At 45.5% G+C, this 27,623-nt stretch overlaps 1 protein-coding gene across 3 annotated transcripts; it reads left to right on the top strand.

The window, feature by feature from the left end:
• The first annotated feature begins 1,198 nt into the window (after window positions 1-1,198).
• On the top strand, window positions 1,199-27,196 carry SNAPC3 (small nuclear RNA activating complex polypeptide 3). 3 transcript variants are annotated; one of them, XM_081845348.1, is made up of 9 exons: window positions 1,199-1,543; window positions 6,626-6,700; window positions 10,316-10,400; window positions 16,631-16,735; window positions 17,273-17,422; window positions 21,862-21,944; window positions 22,672-22,836; window positions 24,925-25,032; window positions 25,339-25,499. In XM_081845348.1, the coding sequence occupies exons 1-9, from the start codon at window positions 1,296-1,298 to the stop codon at window positions 25,412-25,414; spliced, it is 1,095 nt and encodes a 364-aa protein (XP_081701474.1). In that variant the 5' UTR covers window positions 1,199-1,295; the 3' UTR covers window positions 25,415-25,499. The 3 variants fall into 3 exon arrangements, with proteins under 3 accessions (XP_081701474.1, XP_081701473.1, XP_081701475.1); XM_081845347.1 differs by lacking the exon at window positions 25,339-25,499 and adding an exon at window positions 26,857-27,196 and having other exon boundaries at window positions 1,217-1,543; XM_081845349.1 differs by lacking the exons at window positions 1,199-1,543; window positions 25,339-25,499 and adding exons at window positions 2,933-3,018; window positions 26,857-27,196.
• The last annotated feature ends 427 nt before the right edge of the window (window positions 27,197-27,623 follow it).

The raw sequence follows: 27,623 nt of genomic DNA, 5'->3' as shown, positions 1-27,623 counted from the left end.
TCCTTTTCACGAGTGAGTAAACTATCTTTGGAAATGCTGTTGGCTTGCCACACCTAGGCGTTTAATGTGTTTTGTTTCTCCAGAGCTGATGAGCTTCCTGACGTTTTTGCATTGCCTATGAGGACAGCTGCACCTCCATCATTTTTAAATATATATATATATATTAACAGGACAATCCCAAATCCAAATAAAAAAGCAAAGAAATGAGACTGATCAGTAGAGAATTCTGAGAACACCCCACTGTGTTTTCTGCACAGTGAAGCAGTGTGAAATAAATATGAAGTAGTATTAGGAACAAAAAAAACTCAGTTGTTCATTCCTGTAAACATGTTTAACAAAAAAAGTGAACAAAAATATTCCATTTAATTTAGTTTTCAGATTTCAAGAGCAAAGGAAGAAGCTTTTATGTTCTGATTTGGTTAAAAAGGATACTACCACAGAGCCTAGAACTTGCCGATCAGAAGGTTGGTGGTTCAAATCCCCGGGATGGGGTGAGCTCCTGTTGCTCGGTCCCTGCTCCTGTCAACTTAGCAGTTCGAAAGCACGCCAAAGTGCAAGTAGATAAATAGGTACCGCTCTGGCGGGAAGGTAAACGGCGTTTCCGTGCGATGCTCTGGTTCACCAGAAGCGGCTTAGTCATGCTGGTCGCATGACCCGAAAGCTGTACGCCGGCTCCCTTGGACAATAAAGCAAGATGAACACCGCAACCCCAGAGTCGGTCACGACTGGTCAGGGGTCCCTTTACCTTTTTACCCCTTTGATGCACAGAATGAAACTACCGTTTCCTCAAAGTGTGATTCATGGATTAATGGATGTTTGTGTTTTCCAATTATTATTTATAAAATATTTCTACCTGGCTCTCATAGCCCTAGGGTAATCAGGACGGCTTAAATGGATATAAAACAGAAAACAAATTAAAATAAAACAAACAATGACAAGCTCCCCACCTCCTGGAAAAAAACACCCAACCTCCCCTAGTTCAAAACCGTAAATGTGCGCACTGGAATCTGGGTGCGCCTTTACGCTTACACTAAAACACATTTCTAATTTCCTTATGGCAGGAATGCGATCTCGGCAAGCTGGCTTCCTTAGCAATTCACTGCAAAAGCAAGCGAGAGTCGTGCAAAAGCAGACAACATCCGTGCATGCATTTTTTTTATTTTTGGGAGGCGCTGGAAGAATCAGAAACTACAAATCCCACAAGCCACCGCGCTCTTGCTTTACGACTTTGTTTATTTTTTTCATTCCCCGGGCCTTTCTCTCTCTCTCTCCATCCCCGGCTTGCCGCTGCAAAGATGGCTGGGTGCAGCAGCGGCAGCAACGGATCTGCTTCCCGGAGGAGCGACATCCCCGAGTACGAGACGCCGGAGCTGAACACGCGTCTTTTGCACGTGGGAACCTTCGGGGATCTCTGGAAGGAGCGGCTGCGCGAGGCGGAGCTCTCCCTGCAGCCCGAGGCGCCCGCAGACGAGGACGATGCCGCGCTGGTGCAAGAGCTGGGCTGCACGCCGGAGGTCGCGGCCGAGCTGAGGGCGGTGTGCAGGTGGGACGGCCGGGTCTGGGGCTCCGGCCCCCGAACAGTTGGGCTGCAAAGTTCCTCGGCCCGTCCTTCACCCCGCATGGAGATGGCAGGACTCTAGGGCGCGCACCAGTGCCGGATTTACGTATAAGCTAAACAAGCTATAGCTAAGGGCCCCACTCTCTTGGGGGCCCCCAAAAAAATTCAAGGGGGGGAAAACTAGATGTACATTTCCAAAATATAAAATAAAAAGCAAATAAAATAAAACCTACATACAGCAACAGTGTTTTGTGTTGTGTAGGCTCCTATGAAGTAAGTCATGGGCCCCACCTGCTAGCCTGCTCCCTAAATTATCCCCGGTTTGCTCATTTCTATATATAGGGTGCCTACATTCTGCATGTGCAAATGGCTTGAGATACCTGTTAGGTCCATAAATTACCATATAGCATATATCCAACACCAAAAGCAGGGACAATTTGTTATTGACAAAGGACAGCTGGACATATAAAGGGCCCCATTACCTTCAGGAGCTTAGGGCCTCACCAAACCTCAATCCGGCCCTGGTGCGCACAGCCTTCCCAAACCACGCTGAACCCTCTTGCAGAGAAAAGTCTCGCTGGCTTTCCAAAACAGGATTGCAGCAAGGGTTGCCACCTTGGTTCTGGCAAAATGCAGGGCGGTTGGAGGGCACCCCCCCGCGTGACATCAAAGCAATCCATTGCAATCTATTGCAGCCTAACAGGATGGCCTCTTTGGAATCTTTAAAATTTCATTTATGGTTTTCACTATTATAGGTACTTTACATTCATAAAAACAATACATTAAACATTGCCTTCCTTCCCCCCCTCTAACTATCAATTGCTGCTGCATATTCTAGTCCTTCCATAACACCTCTCTCTCTCTCTCTCTCTCTCTCTCTCTCTCTCTCTCTCGTTTTATCTCGGCGGGATTTATACTGCTGAATTTACTCTTACCCTGCTAACATTTTACAGTGATTCTTCATATATTCTGCAGACATTCCCCATCCTTCGATACCCTTTGTGGCCCCTCTGGAAATTGTCTCTCTTTTACACACACACACACACACGAATGTACAAATCTGCCTGTGCTTGACAACCCAGAGCTTAAACACATGGCCTAGTGCACGCCTTTTCTGACACATGCGTTTGGAGACGATCCCTAACTTGGCACACACACACACACACACACACAGAGAGAGAGAGAGAGAGAGAGAGAGAGAGAGAACCTGAAATACAGGACAAAACTGTACCAATGCTAAAGTACCTAGCATTTTGCACTGAAATACGGGATTATCCTGTATTATACAGGACAGGTGGCAACCCTAATTGGAAGCCTAAAGCCAGTATCATGGCTCAGGCCCATGGAGGTAGACAATGCAAAAGGCTAGAGAGGCTGCAGGTAGGCTGAATGTCCGGTTGCCATGGAGCTGTCCAAATGAATGGCGGCCTGGTGGCCTTGGCTGTTGTTGTGACTAAGCAGTGGGTGATCTCCCCTTATCCTTAGCAACAAGTGCTTCTGCTCTCTGTCTTTCTTTTACTGTGGGTTTTATTTCATTGTTGTTGTTTAGTCGTGTCTGACTTTCCATGACCCCATAGAGCATGCCAGGCACTCCTGTCTTCCACTGCCTCCCGCAGTTTGGTCAAACTCATGTTAGTAGCTTTGAGAACACTGTCCAACCACCTCGTCCTCTGTCGTCTCCTTCTCCTTGTGCCCTCCATCTTTCCCAACATCAGGGTCTTTTCCAGGGAGTCTTCTCTTCTCATGAGGTGGCCAAAGTCTTGGAGCCTCAGCTTCAGGATCTGTCCTTCCAGCGAGCACTCAGGGCTGATTTGCTTCAGAATGGATAGGTTTGATCTTCTTGCAGTCCATGGGACTCTCAAGAGTCTCCTCCAGCACCAGAATTCAAAAGCATCAATTCTTCGGCGATCAGCCTTCTTTATGGTCCAGCTCTCACTTCCATACATCACTACTGGGAAAACCAAAGCTTTAACAATATGGACCTTTGTTGGCAAGGTGATGTCTCTGCTTTTTAAGATGCTGTCTAGGTTTGTCATTGCTTTTCTTCCTTTAAATAGTGACCCTTTGAAACCTCAACACAGCTTCTTGTTGCCTTTAAGGAGAACAGTCCTGTTCCTCACAGCTGAATTTGAACGGAGAGGAAGTTGGAGGGAGCAGTCAGCTGCCTGTTACAGCAACCCGGGCAGGGAAGGGGTGGTTTGGGGTGATTTGGGGCAGGAAATCTAAAGTTGCCCGATCCATAGCTCTGGCCCGTGCAACGAGTGGGGGGCTTGCTGCATTACAAAGTTATTGGCGCTTACTCTCTACCCCCAGGCCTTTTGAAGTTTATCCACACACCCCCAAAAAGAAGAGAGATTATTTTCGCACATAATACCCAAGTTTGGGTTGAGGTCCAGGGTTGGCATCATTGGGCCCATGGTCCAGTGGGCAGCTCCTACTGCTCCTTGGGAGTTACCAGGCCCTGTTTCTCTTATGTCCCTACAACCTGCACTTTCCCCCTTGAGTAAACAAGCAGTGGTGGAGCCACATGGACCTTGCTGTAAGGATAGGAGGGCCAGGCGACACAGTGGCGTGCCTGGCTTTGAGTTTCTCTGCCTTCTCTCTGCTCCTGGGTTTGGAGCCGGTTTGCAAGGAGAGGCTCACTTGGTTAGACCCTGGCCAGCGAAGGGACTGACCGCTGGCCAGTCCACCGGGGGGAGCACAACACATGCCCTGCCCCGGGGCACCAGCAACCCATGCTACGCCCCTGTAAACAAGCAAGGAGAAAGCACAGTGGGAGGCTTCTCGTAGTTCGTGCTCTTCGTGAGAAGCAGATGCACATTGGGTCCAGAAGGAGAAGCGAGTGAATGGGCAGTGGCAAAAGGGAAGAGGGCATCTGGACCGAAGGGCTCCCCAATCTAGACACGGTGCTGGTGGCAAGCTTTCATTCCCACTGGTGCAAAATCATAGCTGCTTCACCAATCCAGCATTTTTTTCTAGTCTCGAAGGAGATTCTAATAAAGGGTTACTCCAATACGAATGTCCTCTCCAGCGAATGAAACAAATTGTTTAGATTATTTCAGTGGATCTGTCATTGATTGCACGCTTATGCAAGAAGGACATCTTACAAGAACACCACTTCGCTTTTCTTAGAAAAAGCTCTTCATTGCTCCTCTTGGTCCGATCATAACATACTTTACCTTCACCCCCTAGACCAGTCCTCCCTTGTTTCTAGGAATGCATCACAAAACGGTGCTAAATTTTAGGGTTTTGATGCCTGCCTATGCTTTTTCCTGCATGGAAGATGGCCAGCATCTTACTGGCATGTGGGGCCCACCAGCTTTGTCCAGGGGGTGTGAGAATGTCCTCCGTCTTTCCAAACATCCAGATTATGCGAGGAGTGTGACGCGGCAAGAACATTTCCCCTCTTTGGAATGGCAAGCACTGTAATGCCAAGCGGGAACACTGTACAGTGGTACCTCTGGTTACGTATTTAATTCGTTCCGGAGGTCTGTTCTTAACCTGAAACTGTTCTTAACCTGGAACACCACTTTAGCTAATGGGGCCTCCCGCTGCTGCCGCACGATTTCTGTTCTCATCCTGAAGCAAAGTTCTTAACCCGAGGTACTATTTCTGGGTTAGCGGAGTCTGTAACCTGAAGCGTATGTAACCTGAAACATATGTAACCCGAGGTACCACTGTACTAGCCAAACAGCCTTCACTGACCTGGGGCCCTCCAGAATGTGCTTCCGGGGGCTCATTGGAGTTGTAGTCTAAATCATTTGGAGACTAGCAGGTTGGTGAAGACTATAGTAGTTGCAACCAGTTGGCTCCTGTAGTGTCTATACCATGAGTAGGCAAACTAAAGCCCAGGGGCCGGATGCGGCCCAGTTGCCTTCTCAATCCAGCCCGTGGACGGTCCGGGAATCAGTGTGTTTTTACATTAGTAGAATGTGTCCTTTTATTTAAAATACATCTCTGTGTTATTTGTGGGGCATAGGAATTCATTCATTTTTTCCTCTTCAAAATATAGTCCGGCCACCCACAAGGTCTGAGGGACAGTGGACCGGCCCGCTGCTGAAAAAGTTTGCTGACCCCTGGTCTATACAGAGGGTGGATCTACACACGGGGAAAAACCACATGCTATAAATAAGTCAGAAATTAAATCATTATAACAAAAGGGGGGGGGGACACTATGGAAAACTGCATAGAATTTTTTTTTTTACTCTCCACCACCACCTGATGTTTCATATTTATAACGCATTCAAAATGCTGTTTTTTGACCACTGTAGCTGAGTCCTGAGTTTATTTCTCAACTGTGCTATTTCAGATTGTTATTGGGACTCATTATTGACTCATTATTGGGGGGGGGGAAATCAAACAGACTCAACTCTGCCTTTCAGAGTTGGGTTAAGTAAAAATAATTTCCCCTTGCATGCTAATTTTCTAACTTCAGTTATCTTAAAGGTAAAGGGACCCCTAACCGTTAAGTCCAGTCGCGGACTGGGGTTGCGGTGCTCATCTCGCTTTAAAGGCCGAGGGAGCCGGTGTTTTTCTGCAGACAGCTTCCGGGTCATGTGGCCAGCATGACTAAGCCGCTTCTGGCGAAACCAGACCAGCGCACCGAAACACCGTTTACCTTTCCCCCTGGAGCGGTACCTATTGATTACTTGCACTTTGACGAGCTTTTGAACTGCTAGGTTGGCAGGAGCAGGGACTGAGCAACAGGAGCTCACCCCGTCGCGGGGATTTGAACCGCCGACCTTCTGATCGGCAAGCCCTAGGCTCTGTGATTTAGACCACAGTGCCACCTGCATTATCTTACTATTATGTTAAAAACCTCCTTGTTGGCTCTTAGTGATAACTACGCTGTAGTTTTGCTTGTAGCCCAAATAAAATGTCTGTTTGCAAGAGACAAAAATCGAACACCTGGCCCTGAAAACATTTTGTTTGCAGTTGTCTGTGTTTACTCCCATCCTAGCCCACAAATAGTTATTTCTTGAAGACTAGCTCTTCCTATGCTTTTTACATGATGACTTTTTATATGGAAATAGACCTGGGGTTTTTATTTTTCTGTTTCTCTTCTAGAATTGATGCACTAAAGAGTTCTGGGAAAGAAGACACAGAAGTTATACCCGAAGACACCAGCTTAATAACTCTTAGGTAATACTGAATTTTATTACAGTCACAATCCTGAAAAAAACCTGGTAACTATACTAATGCTGCGAACAAGTTTTGCTTAGGGCGTTCTTTTAGCAAATGTCTGGAGAAGATGCTATGGTGGCTTTTAACTGTGTGTGTGAAGAGGAATGTTTTAAAATTTGTAGGGAAAAAAGGATACATTTCTTTCCCCTTCTCCCGTGTAATGATTATTATTTCTTTACTACATCATTCCATCTGTTGCTCCGCTTTTTCTCGTTCCCCACCCCCAGAGCCCTCTGCACCCCACGGAACATTCTTTTTCTCTTTTCCACCATCTAGATGTTGCTGAACTACCAAGTCCCATCAGCCCCAGCAAACATGGCCAATGGCAATGGATGGTGGGAATGGCAGCTCAACAATACTGGGGAGACCAAAGTATCCCCACACCTTCTAAAAGTAGAACGCCCTCTTTTTCCTCTCTCTCTCTTTCCTTTTCCTCGCCCACACCTCCTTTTGCACTGCCTGTTGCCCTTGTTCACCCTGTTTTTCTTCTCCCATCCCATTCCTTGGTAGCTCTCCTTTCTCAGTTTGTCTTCCCTAGTGTTAGGTTGTGGGCGAACATAGCAGGCGACACAGCGATTTCTCCAGAGCAGCTCTTTATTTGGAAGCTGGACAGAACTGAACAGCAAAGAGCTCAGCCGGCCTGCTTTTATAGGCAGCCAGCTGTCAACATTGTAGCAACAACAACCCAGGGTTTCCTGCCTAAAATAAATGACGTGGACCTGAGTGAAAACTATCTACAGTTTCCCCCTGCTGGCTCAGGGCGAGAACTTCAGTACATAACACCTAGATTCCTCCCTTGGCACTTTTGCACAAGGCTAGTTCTCTCCAAAGAAAACACGTGCTGGATGTTGCACAGCTCTGAGTTGATTAGGGTTGTCATACATCCGGGAAATATTATTAATAATAATAATAATAATTTATTATTCGTATCCTGCCCGTCTGGCTGGGTTTTCCCAGCCACTCTGGGCGGCTCCCAACATGATAAAACATCAAACATTAAAAACTTCCCTGTACAGGGCTGCCTTCAGATGTCTTCTAAAAGTCAGATAGTTGTTTATTTCCTTGACATCTGGTGGGAGGGTGTTCCACAGGCAGGCGCCACTACCGAGAAGGCCCTCTGCCTGGTTTCCTGTAACCTCACTTCTCTCAGTGAAGGAACTACCTCAGAGCTGGACGTCAGTGTCCAGGCTTGACGATGAGGGTGGAAAATTCTCCTTCAGGTATATTGGGGCTGAGGCCCTTTAGGGCTTTCAAGGTCAGCACCAATACTTTGAATTGTGCTCAGAACCGTACTGGGGGCCAATGGAAGTCTTTCAGGACCAGTGTTATGTAGTCTTGGCAGCTGCTCCCAGTCACCAGTCTAGCTGCTGCATTCCTGCATGTCCTGTTTGCGGGGGAGGGGGGGCAAACAGGCCCATCTGGGTGGATTCTTACATTTTAAAGGGAATGTCCGGGATTTTTTTTGGGGGGGGGGTATTTATTTATTTGTTTATTGGTTGGTTGGGCTCGGGCAGCTCTGCATGCCGTGGCCGCTGCCAGCCCGAGCCAGGGAAAGAGGCGTGCCCCAGCTCAGGCTGGCAGCGGCTCGGGTTGTCCTCTTTTTTGCTCTTAAAGATATGTCAGCCCTGGAGTTGATGGGGAGGAGGAGCGATGGAGGCATTTTCTAATCCACGCTCTTTTGATGGGCTTAAGTAAGCCTTGTGTGTCCTCATTAAGAGTTTGGAATGCGTTGAAACACAGTCCTTGGAGTTCGATTCAATTTATTATATCTATATGCTGCTTTTCATTTGCGTGAATCGCAAAGCCACGGAAACAAACAATTAACAAAAACATAATAGGACACTGAAAACACGGCATAAATCCTATGTAATAATTAACAAATCATCAGTAAAACAGTAAAAAATCGTCTGTAGAACAATTACAAATTGTTAGCAAAATAACAACTGCCTATAAAACGCTATTAACAAAACAGATTAAAAAAATTAAGCTAAACGGTTAACAGCATTTTATAGGATTCACAAAATACTGCAGTTGGTCTGAGGCACTTTGAAAAGTGTTGTTAGCTAATTCCCCCTCTATAATATACAGGAGGCAGCCATTTTGCATGGGGGTCCCGTTCCTGGCCCCCACGTGTGCTGCCGGAGCTTTCGTAAGCCCGTTCTGTCCTCTTCTGGGTTCAAAGTGATCCATGCGTTGGCAGTCGTGCATCAATTGGACACACGCAAAATGATTGCCGCATGTATATCAGTAGCGTTATCATTAAATTGACTTGAATACCTCTCTTTTAGGTCCATCTATTTAGAAGCAAATCCAAATCAATTTGGGATCCTCTTGCAAAGTTCACATCCTGTCCCGTCCCTTTGGGTCTCGTCTTAAAAATGGGACGTTTTGAGCACTGTGCATTTCAGGAAGTGAAAACGTGAAGTTGAGTACATCACGTAACATCAAGATAAACTAGGCCATTCAGGTTACGGAACGTGTGACACCCTGTCCTGCCCATTTGAAAAGCACAGAAATAAAATTTGCAGAAAATTGCCCTTTTTTGGTAATTACATCAATCTGTAGTTATGGCTGTGGGTGCCTTTGAAGTTCAGGAACTGCAGTTAGTCCAAAAGGCAGCTGTCTGATACATTAGCATCATATCAGAAGTGTGACTGCTTGTCACTACATGTGCTTGCTCATGCTCTGATTTCCCCCAATTTGGAGCCCTCGTACAACTTCCATTATTCCTGACAATTGGCCTGGAAGTTGTGGTCCAAGACAGTTGAAGGCTAATCTCCTCAGATGTCCTCAGCGTGGATGTCAAAGTCACCCAGGGCCTGAGTTCCTCCAACATCTCACGGGAGACAACTTTGCTCAGATAGTGAAGAAGAGAGGTTGTCTAGTGAGAGAGAACGGACTTCTATGAATTGCAGCGACATCTCCTTGCCCCCCTAAATCCTCTAGTCCGGGCTGATGTTGCGCCGAGTAACCAGGCGCACAGAGCTTTCATATTCTCAGAAGTTCCTGTTTAGAATGCTTCATTAACTTTGCTAAGGAAATACACAACAACAGATAACTTAGATATGCTGGCCATCCACTCTGAACCAGTTTAATGACTTATCTGGGCAGAGATCTGCGGCGCCTAGTTAGCTGTTAGTTGTGGTTGCTTATAGAAGACTTCCTGGTTATTTGTTTTTTTTTTCTAATTCCCTGACGACAGTTGCTTTCAGAGAATGCTTTGAAACGCCAGCCAGCAATTTGCAGGCTCCTGTTTGGGACAGAGGATGTCAAAGCCTTGCTTGGGGGTGCTGAGTGTTTTTTCTCAGTTCCTAACTGTTGAGAAACACTCAACTTTATTTAATGACCAAATGGCGGCTTCTTCTGCCGGGTGGGATTAACTACAGTTGTACAAGAAAGGCAATACAGAAAAAGGCAAAAAAAAAAAACCCCAATGTTAAACTCAGATTTCAATTAAAAATGCCTGCTGGAATATATAAAAAAAGGTATTCAGTAGGTGCCAAAGTTTCTGTCGTCTGCTGCCAGGAAGACACAACTCCAATACGTCATTCCCCTTCTTCCCTTCTTCCATAGGATTAGACAGAAGGCTCTGACCAGACGAAAGGAGACGGTCACTGTTGATCGGGCATGCAGACAGGAAACGTTTATTTACGAGATGGTAAGGCTTCTCTCACCTCGCCGTCACCCAGCCGACACACTCAAGCCTACCAGACAAACTCACGTAGAATAATGGCAGCATATCATAAGCGAAGGTCTCTTTTCAGGCTGTGTGCATGTGGGGAACACTTGCTACACCTGTGGGGCTGCATGGATTGTAGAGCTGTTTAGGGACGTTTTAAAATGTTTGATGCTGTACAGTGGTACCTCGGGTTAAGTACTTAATTCGTTCCAGAGGCCCGTTCTTAACCTGAAACTGTTCTTAACCTGAAGCACCACTTTAGCTAATGGGGCCTCCCACTGCCGCTGCGCCGCCGGAGCACGATTTCTGTTCTCATCCTGAAGCAAAGTTCTTAACCCGAGGTACTATTTCTAGGTTAGCGGAGTCTATAACCTGAAGCGTCTGTAACCCGAAGCGTATGTAACCTGAAGCGTATGTAACCTGAGGTACCACTGTATTGTGTTTTTAATACAGTGGTACCTCGGGTTACATACGCGTCAGGTTACAGACTCCACTAACCCAGAAATAGTACCTCAGGTTAAGAACTTTGCTTCAGGATGAGAACAGAAATTGTGCTCCGGCGGTGCGGCAGCAGCGGGAGGCCCCATTAGCTAAAGTGGTGCTTCAGGTTAAGAACAGTTTCAGGTTAAGAACGGGCCTCCAGAACGAATTAAGTACCGTATTTTTCGTACCATAGGACGCACTTTCCCCCTACTACATAGTAAGGGAAAATGTGTGTGCGTCCTATGGAGGGAATGCAGGGGGGAGGCAGGCGGGAAAAGCCCCCAAGAGCCGCACACAAGCTTCGTGCGCTCTTGCGGGCTTTTCCCCAGGAGGGAGAAGGGACTGACTGGCCGCATCAGTCCCTTCTCCCTCCTCGGGGAAAAGCCCCCAAGAGTGGCGCCCCCTTTAAAGGCTGCGCGGCTCCTGCAGGCTTTTCTACGAGGTGGGGGAATCTCCCCACCTCCCAGAAAAGCCAGGAGAAGCCACGCAGCCCCTTTAAAGAGCGCAGCCTCTTTAAAGAGCGATGATGTAAGGGAATGAAAGTTAGAATATGGAAATGGTATGATGTATTTTTTTTAATTGTTTTTGTTTTGTTTTGTTCAAGTTCATTGTGTTGGGTGATGTGTTGGGGTTGTGTATTGTATTGTTTTATTTTTTCTTGTTCTTGGTTTTTTTTTCTTTTTTTTCTTTTCTCTCTTTTTCCTTTTTAAAAAAGTAATAAATATTATTTAAAAAAAATAAAATAAAATAAAGAGCGTGCGGCTTCTGCGGGAGGTGGGGTAAGCTGCAGCAGATTCCCTCCTCCCGGGCTCCCTTTGAAGCAGCAATGTGGGAGGGGAGCAGCTTACACTCGTGTAAGCAGCTCCTCTCCCACTTTCCTGCTTCAAAGCAACTACGGAGGAGGGAAGGAAGGGGACCATGGATCCTCCGCTGCTGACTGCTGACGGCTGCAGCGGATTCCCTCCTCCGTGATTGCTTTGAAGCAGGAAAGTGGGAGGGGAGCAGCTTACACTCGTGTAAGCAGCTCCTCTCCTACTTTCCTGCTTCAAAGCAATCACGGAGGAGGGAAGGAAAGGGACCATGGATCCTCCACTGCTTGCGGCTGCAGCAGATTCCCTCCTCCTGGGCTCCCTTTGAAGCAGCAAAGTGGGAGGAGAGCAGCTTACACTCGTGTAAGCAGCTCCTCTCCCACTTTCCTGCTTCAAAGTGGAGGGAATCCACTGCAGTTGCGAGCAGAGGATCCATGGCTCCACTTCCTTCCCTCGAAGCAGGGTGCGGGGGTGCAGGGGGGAAATACGGCAGGAAATAGATGCCGGGCAGGAAGGCACAACCACACTTTGACCGCTGAAAGTCCACCCCAGCCTCCCCAGATTTCCACTGAGACGGCCAGGCTAATCTCGATGGCCATAAGTCTGGCTCAGCATTATTAACTGGACTTAGAGAAGCCATGGTTCCCCTTCCTACCCTCCTCTGAGGCTCTGTAGCCTTATTGGAGTTCACCGACTGGGTCTGCGTTGCTCCGGGACAGGAGGAAGGAAGTCAAAATGACACCGAGGTTGGTTTAAAGAAAGAGTTTATTCTGCTCTCCGGATAGCAGAAGGCACCTGCGTGGTGAGTCCACAGCAAGTACAAAAAAATGACAGGTTTCATGCAGTTTATATATCCTCCAGGCACCCTCTCACTCCTCCCCTAGGAGCCCAACCACGTCGGCGTACGTACACAGGTTGACATCACATATGTTCCTGCTCTGGTACTCTCAACCATAAAAGGATCTTCCTTCCTGTACTTCTGACCATAAAAGGATATTCCTGTTCCTACTCCTATCTTGGAGCAAGAGGTCACTACTTCCGAGAACATGCTCTGGCGTTAGTCCCAGACTTGGGTCTCTGCGTCATTTGTGGTCAGGACATAAGATATGTCTGTGTCTGTTCTACTGGTAAAGTCAAGGCCAGTCTTGCCGTCAAACTGATAAGGGAGAAAGCTGTGTTCTTGTTTTGCATTTGCTCAATGGCTAAAGTTTATGCATTTTAGCTAAGGAGAAATGGGGATTTTGGTGCAGTTTAAAAACTGCCTGCACAGTCAGTTTTGAGGTTTGGGAAACCCATTCCTTCAGTTCGATTTAAAGCAGTAAAGCGGACAGGAGCCGCCCGCTTTGCTGCTTTAAATAGTTTAGTGCAACATTTTATTCAGAATATTTTTTTCCGTATTTTCCTCCTCTAAAAACTAGGTGCGCCCTATGGTCAGGTGCGCCCTATGGAGCGAAAAATACGGTACGTAACCAGAGGTACCACTGTATTCGGTTGGAGGCTGCCCAGAGTGGCTGGGGAAACCCAGTCAGATGGGTGGGGTATAAATAACAACAACAACAACAACAACAACAACAACAACAACAACAACAACTATTATTATTATTATTATTATTATTATTATTATTATTATTATTAGCGCTGGAAATGGAGCTCAAGGCCAGTGGTTGCAGAGTTTGGTCATAACAGAGGTCATTCCACCTACACAGGGGTGGCTAACCAGGTTTTTCCTTTTCTCTTACCATGTCTTTGGTAGAACTGACACAGAAAACAAAGCCTGCCCTCCCTTATTTTTTTGCATTTTTATAATTTGACTTAGCCAAGGATGAAATTTCTGATATGTAATGGCCAGGACAGCACTTTGGATAATGATGGAAAGCATGGATTGCCACTCCCTATGCCTCATCTATCCAGCTTGATTGCCACGTCAGATTAGAGATATTCCCAGTATCGCTTGAGTTCTGCCTCTCCTGTTAGCAAATTTCTCCATTCTCTCATGGGCGATGGCAATGTACTCTTCTTGATATTGCTTCATTCTGCCTTGTTTAGGGCGATGGTGTTGTAATAATTTGTGCAGATTTGTGGGTGAAGTAATGGGTTTGGTTTTCAATATATACTGTTTGGAAAGAAGGGAGTTGATAGTATTGTACTGGTTACTAGCAAAGAAACCATTGCAATTGTTTTTTTTATATATATGAAAAAAGCAGAGCCAGAGTTTGATCATTTATAGACAAAGAATTTCTAATTCCATATAAACGGTAAAGGGAACCCTGACTATTAAGTCTAGTCGTGACTGACTCTGGGGTTGCGGCACTCACCTCGCTTTATTGGCCGAGGGAGCCAGCGTACAGCTTCCGGGTCAGGTGGCCAGCATGACTAAGCCACTTCTGGCAAACCAAAGCAGTGCACGGAAACGCTGCTTACCTTCCCGCTGGAGCGGTACCTATTTATCTACTTGCACTTTGACATGCTTTCAAACTGCTAGGTTGGCAGGAGCAGGGACCGGGCAACAGGAGCTCACCCCGTTGCGGGGATTTGAACCGCCGACCTTCTGATCAGCAAGTCCTAGGTTCTGTGGTTTAACCCACAGCCCCACCCGCATCCCTAATTGCATATACTAATACTAAAATAAAACAGTCAATATAATGTGGCAAACTGGCAAATGCAATAAACTGGAGTCCTTTGGACTTAGTGTGGTCTAGACTATCAACTTAACAGGTACAACAGCCTTAGTGGAAAAATCCCGCCGAATGCTGTTTTTGCAAATAATGCCTTTAAAATGGCAAAATGCTTACAATATTTTAAACCTGCAAAACTCCCGATAAGGCATTTATATTTATGCCTTTTATTGTTTACTGCGATCCACAACTCTTTGCGTCAGAATTATTTCACTGGCATGCGTGCCTGTTAGCTTTCAGGTTAGTCAAGCTTAGTAGAAATATCACTCGCCTGCCCTGCACCCCAATGCAGTTTAGTAGACAGGACGGCTGCAGTCTTCAACACACTTGCCTTGGAGAAAGCCCCATTTAAGCCAGTGGGGCTTGCTTTTGATTAGACCTGCATACGGTTGTACTGCCTTTAGTGTCGTTGGCAATCAGGGCACTCAACAAGTCACAATGGAAAGAGGGAGGTTTTTCTCACCCTCCCATCCTAGAGTACAGTGGTACCTCAGGTTACATATGCTTCAGGTTACATATGCTTCAGGTTACAGACTCCGCTAACCCAGAAATAGTGCTTCAGGTTAAGAACTTTGCTTCAGGATGAGAACAGAAATCGTGCTCTAGCAGCGCAGCAGCAGCAGGAGGCCCCATTAGCTAACGTGGTGCTTCAGGTTAAGAACAGTTTTAGGTTAAGAACGGACCTCTGGAACGAATTAAGTACTTAACCCGAGGTACCACTGTACTTGTTCTCTCTAGGGACGCTGTGGTCTAAACGACTGAGCCTCTTCGGCTTGCATTTAAATCATCTTATCAAGCGCAGCGCCGGCGCCTCAGTAGCATGTCTGCTATTCTGACATTGTTTGCACATTGCTCATGTGTTCATTTCCTTGCTGATAAATTCACTATGTGGCCTAAACCACTCTTGGGCTTGCTGATGGGAAGGTTGGCAGTTTGAATCCCTGTGAGGGGGTGAGCTACCATTTCTCTGTCCCAGCTCCTGTCAACCTAGCAGTTCAAAAGCACAAAGTGCAAGTAGATAAATAGGTACCACTTTGGTGGGCAGGTAAACAGCGTTTCCGTGTGCTCTGGTTTCCGTCACAGTGTCCCGTTGCCCCAGAAGTGGTTTAGTCATGCTGGCCACATGACCCGGAAAGCTGTCTGTGGACAAAGTCTGGCTCCCTCAGCCTGAAAGCGAGATGAGCGCAGCAACCCCAGAGTCGCCTTTGACTGGACTTAACCGTCCAGGGGTCCTTTACCTTTTTTTTTACCTTTATGTGTTCTCTCTCTCTCCATTGTTGAGTGCACTTTTGGCTAACGCCACTAACGATGCAATCCTTTGCATGATTTAAGGAACAACTTCTTCACATAGCACATCTGAACCTTTTCTTGGCTGCCACAAAGTGTGGCAATGGTCACCAACTGAGACAGATTTCAAAGGCGCTTTGATAAATTCACGGGGGACAAGGCTCGAAATAAATAAACAAACTAAAAAATTGTCAGTAGCACTTTAGAGACCAACTAAGTTTGTTCTGGGTATAAGCTTTCGTGTGCATGCACACTTCTTCAGATACCACACGAAAGCTTATACCCAGAACAAACTTAGTTGGTCTCTAAGGTGCTACTGGACAATTTTTTAATTTTTTTATTTACATCGACTGTGTCAGACCAACACAGCTGCCTACCTGAATCTAGTAGGATAAGGCTGTAATTCACTACCAGCCATGATGGCTGTTTATACTTCCAGGGTCAGAGGCCGTTGCTGTGGAATAACTATTGCCTTTGTGTCTTGCTTGTGGGCTTCCCATAGACATCTGGTTGGCCACGATGGGACATGGGATACTGGACCAGATAGTCCTTCAGTTTGCTCCAACATGAGTGTTCATTCATTGGCCATGGTTTAGGAACATCCTTCTGGTAATCCCTTTCAAGTCTGAACGTCTCCTAATCTCGATGCTTTGACTCCACCTCTCTTTATAGATAGCTGTAAGTAAAATTCAGGGAGACTCTGCCGAAACCAGATGGCACAGTTCTAAAGCTAGCGAGGTAAACGGGGTTGTATCCCAATTAGGTTACATTCAGAATAGACCTACTGAAATCAATAAGCAAAGATAGTTATGCCTGTTGACTTCAATGAGCCTATACCAAACATGACTAGCATTGCGCCCAGTGATTATAAACTTGTGTGTGTGTATTGAACTTCAGTTGTTTTGCGAGCATCCAGCAAGCTTTAGAATAATATTCTAATGTCTTGCCTTGCCAGGAGTCCCAAGCAATTGGAAAGAGGCCAACAGATCCAGAAAACTTAGTCAAGGAGGGACAGCTGCTTTTAACCCTGAATATTTTCTACCCTGTTATATTACAGAAGGTTGGTGGCTTCTTTTACTTATTTTCATGTCTTTGTTGAGTGGCTTGACATCATTCACTAGTGAAGTCAAACTCCTCTTGGAGCACATCTTGTAAGAAAGTGGAGTTGCTTTGGTTAGAAGGAAGAGTTTACCTGGTTTCCTTAAAGTAAAAGTATATGTCAAATAAGTTAGTTTTGAAGAGATAAGCTGGACATACTTAGCCAGTAAAAGCCCCGTCTAAAGCCTAAGGCAGGCATCCCCAATCTGTGGCCCTCCAGATGTTTTGGCCTACAACTCCCATGATCCCTAACTAACAGGACCAGTGATCAGGGATGATGGGAATTGTAGTCCAAAACATCTGGAGGGCTAAAGATTGGGGATGCCTGGCCTAAGGTTTGGCTAAGTGCCTTGCTGCACAAGTTTTAGAGATCACCCTTTATTTATTTTTATTTAGGCTGGAACATTAACGCCCGCTGCACGCTTAGGTATTCAGTAGCAACAACAGCTCCACAAATGCTCAATTTTTAGCTGATCTTCGTTCTTTGTGTCCTTTACAGCATAAGCTGCGCAAGCCCTATCAGACCATGTTGGTTCTAGGCAGCCAGAAACTTACAGAGCTGAGAGACTCAATTTCCTGCGTCAGTGACTTTCAGATTGGCGGGGAGTTCAGCAGTCATCCTGATCAGGCCCCGGAAAACATCAGTAAGGTAGGAAAATTTCCATTTTCTTATGTACAGTGGTACCTCAGGTTACATACGCTTCAGGTTACAGACTCCGCTAACCCAGAAATAGTGCTTCAGGTTAAGAACTTTGCTTCAGGATGAGAACAGAAATCATGCTCCGGCAGCGCGGCAGCAGAGGGAGGCCCCATTAGCTAAAGTGGTGCTTCAGGTTAAGAACAGTTTCAGGTTAAGAACGGACCTCCAGAACGAATTAAGTACTTAACCCGAGGTACCACTGTTCGACTTCTACTATGTACTACTTCTACAGTTCTATGACATTTGGCAAGGCTAAACATCAGCTGAAATCCTTTAGCAGTTGCTAATATTTTAGCCCCATCTTAACAAGCATATATGTGGGCAATCCTTTGCATCAGGACTGATGAACTGAAGCTTCCCTTCTGAGTGTTCATTTGCTGCCAGTCACGGTGGAAAGGGCACAACGTTTTCAATGATTTGTGGCTTCCTCTCATCAGATTTCTTCATCCTAGCTCCTTTGTACATGAAGGAGAAAAATGGGAACAACTTTGCTCTAGAGCGTTGATTTTCAGTATCAACCGTGAATGTTCAATGGTTAGTTTGAGTGTTTCTCTAGCCACCGCAAGATTTCGCAGGCTTTGGAGGCTGATAGTTATGGCGAATGGAAAACTGATTGCTTTGGAAACTGTGGTTTCTGTGTTGATTCCAAAATAATTTGACAACGAAGCTAGTCTTACTTATACAAAGGCCTACTTTATGATGAATAGCGGGAACCACAAAGAAACTGCGTGTAACCATTGAAGTGCTGTATGTATTTCAGTGCTTGGCGTATGTAAAAAGCATGCGTGTTATGTGTTGCGACCATGACTAAAGACCAACAGACTCTTCATGAGTAGTTAGTAAACAGTTAGAAAGGTTAAAATGTGCATTCCAAGAAGGCCACAGTACCTCTTGGCCTTAATTGGCGGAAATCTCCGCACTGAAACCAGAGATATGATTCTAAGAACAGCACATGAACAGTTTAGGAAATGCCTTTGGGGCTCAGCAACACCAAGAATATCCTTGCAGAGAAAGCAGCTACAAATTAAAGAAGGTGGATTCGGAATCCCCAATTTGGAATTATATCATTATGCTTACCTACTGTCAAGTAGGTAACGCGGGTGGCGCTGTGGGTTAAACCACAGAGCCTAGGGCTTGCTGATCAGAAGGTCGGCGGTTCGAATCCCCGTGACGGAGTGAGCTCCCGTTGCTCGGTCCCCGCTCCTGCCAACCTAGCAGTTTGAAAGCACGTCAAAGTGCAAGTAGATAAATAGGTACTGCTCCGGCGGGAAGGTAAACGGCATTTCCGTGTGCTGCTCTGGTTCGCCAGAAGCGGCTTAGTCATGCTGGCCGCATGACCCGGAAGCTGTATCCTGGCTCCCTCGGCCAATAAAGCGAGATGAGCGCCGCAACCCCAGAGTCGGCCACGACTGGACCTAATGGTCAGGGGTCCCTTTACCTTTACCTTACTGTCAAGTACTAAATATTGGGATCCTACAGTTGGCCCTGATTTCCTGATGTGGGCAACCCTAGAATATATACATGGCACCTTTGGTTGGTTGGATAATACTAGGATCGAAATATTTGAAATTTCAGGTGACTCTGGAAACAAATCACTTAGAAGAATATGGAATATATTGGCTACTAAAAACTAATTTGATCCATTTTCACATGCTAAATTTACTCTGTGGGGAAACCCCATACTAAGAATTGCAAAAAAGATGGTGATATGGAGAAATTGGATAGAAGTAGGTGTATTGACATTGGACCAACTGGTAGATGGGGAAGATGAATGTTATACTTCTGCTATTTTAAGTCAAAAAATATCATCTATCAAATGCAGCCCAGTGGCGATATCTTCAATTACAACATCTCCTAACAAGTGTGTTTGGGCCGTCGGCCCTTTCAGCTTCTGAGATACCTGAGATATTGGAGTAATTGGGCAATTCATTCAAAAACAAAAATCCAGCAATTCCTATTTATAGATATCTATTAGCAATACTCAAGTTAAATATGCAGACTATAAGAGGACTGGAATAAAGAACTGGAACTTTTATTAGCTTCAATACCTAAGGTGTCATTAGATTAAAAATTAATAGTAATACAGTGGTACCTCGGGTTACATACGCTTCAGGTTACATACGCTTCAGGTTACAGACTCCACTAACCCAGATATAGTCCTTCAGGTTAAGAAATTTGCTTCAGAATAAGAACAGAAATCGTGCTCTGGTGGCGCGGCGGCAGCAGGAGGCCCCATTAGCTAAAGTAATCTTCAAGTTAAGAACAGCTTCAGGTTAAGAACGGACCTCCGGAACGAATTAAGTATGCAGCCAGAGGTACCACTGTACAACAGAAAATGATGTTTAGAGTTTATTGAACTCCTTTACTGTTGTATAAAAAAGGGTTAGCTAAGATAGTTCAATGCTGCAGATGTAGCAAGGACAATGCCTCTCTGAAACACTTGTTTGTACAATTCTCTTTACATAACAGTTACTTATTAGTAACCCACATTGTGAAATATTTGTACAGTGCTTACAGAACTGCAGCTGCCAAATGGCTCCTTAAACCAAGGTTGCGGTTGCCAAACAGATGGTCTAGTTGCGATTTTGGGGCAAGACGGCTGTAAAGCTTTTTTTTCCAAATGATAGACTGACTGCGATTAAGTCTCAGTTAAACACCTGGCTAGTTCAGAGGACTACCTTGAGCTAGGTTAAGAACTTTGAGAACTTAAAGAAGAAAAGTCTCTTGATCCGGGGACAGTCTGCATATATACCTTATTGGCCCGAATATAATCCGCACCCGAATATAAGCGGCACCTTTAAAATTCAAGGGGGGGAAAGACAATACCCGAATATAAGCCTCTCCCTTAAAATTTCTCAGGCACATCCGTTACGTTTTACCATATGACTGTTTCAGCAGCGATATCGTAAAAGCCAATTTTTGTAAGGTTGGGAATTTCAGCCGCAGTTTAACTTTTAGCCAGTTTAACTTTTCACGGTTGGAAATTTTTTTGGGGGGGGGGGGAATGAGGCTCATATTCAGGCCAATACAGTATTGGCCAACTCCGACCACTTTTTCTTAATGGTGACACATATCATTCATAACGTAAGAATATTCTTTACAACTGTGAGCATTGCAGCTGGATGAGGCAAGTGAAGACAAGCGACAACAATGAAATATAACGTTGCTCACCATTCCTTCTCGGGCTGCATAGAAAAAAACCCATTTTGGTCAAGATCCAAGGATTGCCCAGGCATGCAGCTTCAGATGCTGGAGATGTCAGGCTCCATCCTGGCACCCGGGCGTCTTCACTTGGTCGCAAGTAATCAAAATGTGCCTGGTGCCTGGCTAATTTTGAACACAGCGTTCCAGGATCCTTTGTTGCCAGGGATTCTCAGACTTTTGCCCTTTGGTGGCTTTCCTGTAGAAGGGGAGGCAGATAATTGTGGGGCAGTCGCCAACAATGCCAGCATAATCTTAATGAACAGTTAGAAAATATACGGTATTTAAGAAGTTGTGTGGTTGCAACTTGAGCTGTAGAAGGTATTGCTGTGATGAGAAGCTTAAAGGTAAAGGGACCCTTGATCATTAGGTCCAGTCGTGACCGACTCTGGGGTTGCGGCGCTCATCTCGCTTTATTGGCCGACGGAGCCGGTGTACAGCTTCCGGGTCATGTAGCCAGCATGACTAAGCCACTTCTGGCAAACCAGAGCAGCGCAAGGAAACACGTTTACCTTCCCGCCGCAGTGGTACCTATTTATCTACTTGCACTTTGACATGCTTTCAAACTGCTAGGTTGGCAGGAGCAGGGACCGAGCAACAGGAGCTCACCCGGTCATGGGGATTCGAACCACCGACCTTCTGATCGGCAAGCCCTAGGCTCTGTGGTTTAACCCACAGTGCCACCCATGTCCCATGTAGAAGGTATTGCTGTCCAATTATAGTTGGACTCCCAGCTCCTATCCCTGCTGAACACGGGTGATGCAGGATGAGGCCAATAGGACTTGGACTCCAACAGTCTGAGGAAAAACACAGGTTCCTCACCCCCAGCTAAGATGATGCGCTTAACTGGTACAGTGGTACCTCTGGCTGCATACTTAATTCGTTCCGGAGGTCCGTTCTTAACCTGAAACTGTTCTTAACCTGAAGCACCACTTTAGCTAATGGGGCCTCCTGCTGCTGCCGCACCGCCGGAGCACGATTTCTGTTCTCGTCCTGAAGCAAAGTTCTTAACCCGAGGTACTATTTCTGGGTTAGCGGAGTCTGTAACCTGAAGCGTATGTAACCCGAGGTATCACTGTATTTGAGAATATATATGAGACATAAGGAAGGATGTGGTATTTGAGGCAAACTGGTTGCGAGCTAATACTTTCCCCTCTTCTCTCTTTGTATTTCTCCCTTTCCCCCAGGACCTTTACAAGTCTGCCTTCTTTTATTTTGAAGGTGTTTTTTACGACGACAGAAGGTACCCCGAGTGCAGGGACTTAAGCAGGTAGAGCTTTTACATTTTCATATGTTAGATCCCATTCTCAAGGGCCCAGAATGCCTTTGTAGGACTGACTTGTTGACTTGAGGAGATGCCAGGAGTTGGAACGCTTCCAAGCTAAGCCAGAACTAGATGTCATCCTGACCAATGATGCAACAGACCTGGGAAAGGAAGCTATGTGGGCGCTTGTCTGGTAGGATCCCCTCTGCCTCATCCTACTTTGAGGCTGCCTTTCCTAACCCCAGAAGAGGACATCTATAGGGAGCAGTCAGCAGACAGGAGAAGGATTAAACAGCAGCCTTCTTCTGTCCGCCAATCTCCCCTGAAAATGTTGTCCCCTTCCCCAGTGTCTGGCTCTGATATTATTTATAAAATGACCCAGGCACATGTGCAAGTGCCTCTCTGAATTCATCCCAAGCAGTTTCTAAAAGCACAAGAATATATTGCAGTGGAAAAAATTTAATGGACTCTTGGAGTGAGATGGGACCCAAAGGGCTATTGGTTTGTCATACAGAGTCTGCCCTAAGACAACAAAACTGCCATTATTAATAAATGTGTGCACATACCCCTCTGCCTAACCGGTGCATAGTTTTCATGGTCTTGGGCTTATTTAGAATGCAAAAGGATTTTGGGAACTTGCCCTGCCTTGTATCTTGAGAGAAATGGTTTCTGTCACCGACAGCATCGTATCATTGATGTAACGGAAGTAATGCTGGCTTACCGTCATTTTCAGGACCATCATTGAGTGGGCAGAATCTCGTGAAAGGGGCTATGAGAATCTTCAGGCTGCTAAAATGGAAGACTTCACATTTAATGACTTGAACATCAAAATAGGTTTCCCGTACCTTTACTGTCACCAAGGAGACTGTGAGCACATTGTCATCATCACAGATATCAGGTAAATCACCGTTCATTTCCAGGGCCTCTGAAACACTTTCAGCTAGGGGCTCCCTTCGTAATAATACCTTAGCTTGCTTTCTCCGTCCCATGATGTCTTGCCAAATGCGGGGTGGTTCTTTTAAAATTAGATTCAGAAGCAACACAAACGCAAGTGGTGAGAAGATTACAGATTTTATTCCAAACAGCAAGCAGTATACAGTGGTACCTTGGGTTACATACGCTTCAGGTTACAGACTCCACTAACCCAGAAATAGTACCTCGGGTTAAGATCTTTGCTTCAGGATGAGAACAGAAATCGTGCTCCAGTGGCGCGGCAGCAGTGGGAGGCCCCATTAGCTAAAGTGGTGCTTCAGGTTAAGAACAGTTTCAGGTTAAGAACGGACCTCCGGAACAAATTAAGTACTTAACCCGAGGTACCAATATATACATTACTAAGCAAGCACTTCAGTCTGCCATGGGGAAGTCCCAAAGATGTGGTGAAGTGACCCCTCCCCCAACAGCCTTCTTTTTGCACAGCTCTGTGGCCAACAGCCTGCACGTGGACTCCCAACTAAAATATTCAAAACTAGGCATTTTTTAGATGCTGGCTCAGCTATGAGCCACCCTGCCCTTCATCAAACACACATACTGGTCAGTGCATGTTTTTAGCCATTTGCCACCAGACCACACATCAAAGGCATCTATAAAAGACATTCACAAAGGATAGGATAGGGATGTAATACACATAGATAAACAGAGCCAGGAAGAGATGGACAGAAGGAGTTGACCGTGTCAGATTATCTCCTCGAAATCACAATAATCTTCCGCAATAATGATCCCATACACATGTATTCCAGTTTGTTGGCGTTGCAGAGATTCTGGTGTATAGACTGCTGTTGCGTGCCAGTGGCAATCCATAGATTGGGCCAGGCATAGGCAAACTCCAGCCCTCCAGATCTTTGGGACTACAATTTCCATCAACAGGACCAGTGGTCAGGGATACACGTTCGCAACCCGCAGCGTTCACAACCTGCAGTGGCACATCTGCGCACGTGCGGGTTGCGCTTCTGCGCATGCGTAAAGCATGATTTAGCGCTTCTGCGCATGCGCGACCCCTAAAACCCGGAAGTAACCTGTCCCAGTACTTCTGGGTTTCGGAGGGTCCGTAACCCGAAAAAAACACAACCTGAAGAATCTGTAACCCGAGGTATGACTGTATAAAAAAAGCTTTCAGTTTCTGAAGAAGTGTGCATGCACACGAAAGCTTATACCAAGAATAAAATTGGTCTCTAAGGTGCCAGTGCACATTTTTTTATTATTTTTAAATATATTTTGATTATTATTATGATTATCTCATGAAAAGTGTGCAATTAGCTCCTAGGTTGCTTCACTTACTAAAGAACGTTTCCTAAACTAAAGCAACAGCAGAATAACATTTACAATTGAGCCACCTTGTCATTGCTTTGTTTTTAGATGCTTTCAGGAGCAGGTATAACAGCCATAGGCAAACTCGGCCCTCCAGATGTTTGGGGACTACAACTCCCATCATCCCTGACCACTGGTGTCCTGTTAGCTAGGGATGATGGGAGTTGTAGTCCCCAAACATCTGGAGGGCCGAGTTTGCCTATGCCTGAGGCATAATATATGCTTTTTCTCCAGCTTTGTGCTCCATAACATTTGTTGTCACTTCACCATCATCATCATCATCATCATCATCATCTTAGTTGTATGTCGCCTTTCCATAGTTGAAACTATGCTCAAGGCGGCTTCCAACATAACATGATTTACATTAATACAAACATAACAGACGCCATAAACAATAAATAAAACACATCAAAAAGTACACAACCAAATGGTAGCGATTTCCACGTAAATTGTAAGATCTAAAACTAAAGATACAACAATAATATCAGCTCTCGCGACCTCCCGTGAGCAATACTCCAACCCAAGAATCTGTTCAACAGCCTCAGCTTTTGTAGCTGGAGTCAGTCAGCACTCCACTCTCTTAACATAGAAATGTTAAGATAGAAGATGGGGAGGAGACATAGTTACCAATGGAGTGTTTGTGTTCCAAGTCGGCCCTTAACACAGTCTTTCTCTGTACAAGGCTTATTCACCGGGACGACTGCCTAGATAGGAGCCTCTATCCCTTGTTAACCAAGAAACACTGGCTTTGGACCAAGAAATGCTTTGTGTGCAAGATGTACACAGCAAGGTAAGTGGTCAGAAGTACATTTCACCTTGAGGCACGAGTTTTCGATCACGGCGCTCTTTAAAGGTTTTGCTCATTTCATTTAATACCACTGACAACTGCTAGAGACTTCTGATAGTGCCAGAACAAATAAAACAAACCATTATCTTTTTTTGCAGTTATTTACTATGGCTAGTAAATAACTATTTGAGGGGTTCCCAAAGGAAAGGAAGGATTGAACTCTGATTAATAAGAATACACACAGAGGCTTGAACCAGCAAGACTCTGGGAAGGGTGCATATAATAATCTGTCTCTCTCTCTCTCTCCAGCCCCTGGCCCAGGTCGTTTTATTCACAAAAGAGCTTTTTACGGAGTGTTCGTAAGAACCAATCAGATTTCTTCTGAGCATTTCAACAAACCCACGTGGGGACAAAGTTAAACTACCAAAACTAATTAAGCACACATATTTCTGGGGTAAACAAAGAACAGAACTACAAAGGAGAGCATTTGGCAATAAACAAGCAATATACCGTACATAATGAGGAGGATGGCCAGGAGGACAGCAATCATTATCACCTTCACGTGAGATCTGTTTCCTGGCCCTAAGATTAACATCCTAAGATTAACATATTAGAAAAGCTACATCAAAGAAACTTGCCCACTATCTTTATGGCCCAGGGTGCCTTCCTGGCAAGCAACTGTGGCAATGGACGTGACTGGTCAAGAAAGAGAAATGGAACAGGGATGCAGAGGTGTGGATTGATCAAGAATCATATCAAAATAGTTTATACCCCGTCAACGCAATGCTTTCATTGCTGACACAGATGGCTTACTCTATATTTGTTATAATACCTCATAGCAATCCCACCTGATCACTACACTATTTGCACTAGTGCCTCTAATATAGGATACATACATACATACACCACGTTTTTTGTTTTATACGTGTGGAGCTGTGGTCTCGCTCTCTAGCTAGCTGCAGGTTACAAAAAGTGCTACGTATTTACCACATTCAGCGGCTGAAAATTCTGCACCTTAGTGGGAAGGGGTATGAGTTGTGGGCAAAGTCAGTGGGGCTGGCACTTCAGTCCTTTGGGACCCCTGCTTCAAAATTTGCAGGCAATCAAGGAATTCACACTTTTGTTTATTGAGTTAGATATTTAAGAGCCCTCATTATAATCACCACCTTCCTTGAGCTGGCAGGAGAAATCCGCATCAGCTAAAGCTCCGTTTTCTAGTTAAGTTACAAGTGCCATGAATAACTAGCGCAAAAGCTTAACAGGTTCAGTTTTTATAAATTTTGCAATTGTACCTTCTGCGTTTAGAAGGTAAAGGTAAAGGGACCCCTGACCACTAGGTCCAGTCGTGACTGACTCTGGGGCTGCAACGTTCATCTCACTTTATTGGCCGAGGGAGCCGGCGTACAGCTTCCAGGTCATGTGGCCAGCATGACTAAGCTGTTTCTGGCGAACCAGAGCAGCGCACGGAAACGCCGTTTACCTTCCCGCCGGACCGGTACCTATTTATCTACTTACACTTTGACGTGCTTTTGAACTGTTAGGTTGGCAGGAGCAGGGACCAAGCAACGGGAGCTCACCCTGTCACGGGGATTCGAACCACCGACCTTCTGATCGGCAACTCGTAGGCTCTGTGGTTTAACCCACATCGCCACCCGCGTCAAGAAGATACTGCCTTCATTTCTTGTCCTTAATTCAGCTATGTTGGCTGTTCAGGAGCTCTTTATTAATTTTGGGGGCATAATTTAATTTCAGGGAGTGGCAGTAAACAGGGTTTGGTGCTTGTGTTACAGATTGCCTGTTAACCTTTTTTTGTCTTGGAACCTACAGATGGGTGACTAATGATGACAGCCTTGCTCCAGAAGACCCCTCTTTCTTCTGTGACGTCTGCTTCCAAATGCTGCACTATGATGCCGAGGGCAAAAAATTAGGAGAGTTCCTTGCTTATCCCTATGTTGATCCAGGGATTTTTAACTAAGGCTTTGTCAAGAAGGAAGATAGCAGGCGTCGTCGTGATGTGCTTCTGTAGCTGCTGGACCAGCCAAGTGCTGTACTTAAAACTGTTGTTCTTTTCAGCTAGTAGTTACCATTAGAATTGCTACGCAACCTGGAAGAATCTACATCATCTTTTTTAAACATATTTTTATTAAAGATTTTTTGGTTTACAAAAGTATGTGCAGTGTCTCTTTTTTCAAGTTACATTCTGAGTCTCTTCATCTCAAGTCCAGTCAAGTTGCCTCTCAAATCGGAAACCTGGAAAAGGCAAAAATACATTTCTGCAGGGAAGCTCGCTCTACGTTTTGTAAATCGTGGTATTAGAATGCTGAGCAAGAATCACTTGGATTGCACTGTTCATCACCTAAAGGCGAAAGGGGTATGTTACTGAAATCATATTTTGTTGCTGCGCCTGTTGCACCTCAGATACAGTGACCTTCAGTGCTATATTGAGTTTACACAATGAATGATAAATTACAGGGGGAAAACATTGCTCCCTTAATTCCATGAGTCCCTGGAGCTTCTGCAGGACAGATGGGTCTGTTTTTCATTTAGTATTTTCTTTTGAACGAGTCCACTGAGTCAAACCTGGTATTGGACCC

The sequence above is a fragment of the Podarcis erhardii genome (genome assembly GCF_964252035.2).
Source record: "Podarcis erhardii genome assembly, chromosome: 17".
Taxonomy (NCBI): domain Eukaryota; kingdom Metazoa; phylum Chordata; class Lepidosauria; order Squamata; family Lacertidae; genus Podarcis; species Podarcis erhardii.
The sequence above is the reverse complement of the archived record's forward strand: the minus strand, read 5'-3'. Positions and strand labels throughout refer to the sequence as shown.

Coding starts and splice junctions, on each gene's coding strand:
- SNAPC3 (XM_081845347.1), top strand. CDS start 1,296: ATGGCTGGGTGCAGCAGCGGCAGCAACGGATCTGCTTCCCGGAGGAGC. Junction 6,701..10,315: donor ACCAGCTTAATAACTCTTAG/GTAATACTGAAT, acceptor CTTCTTCCATAG/GATTAGACAGAAGGCTCTGA. Junction 21,945..22,671: donor GAGTGCAGGGACTTAAGCAG/GTAGAGCTTTTA, acceptor CGTCATTTTCAG/GACCATCATTGAGTGGGCAG.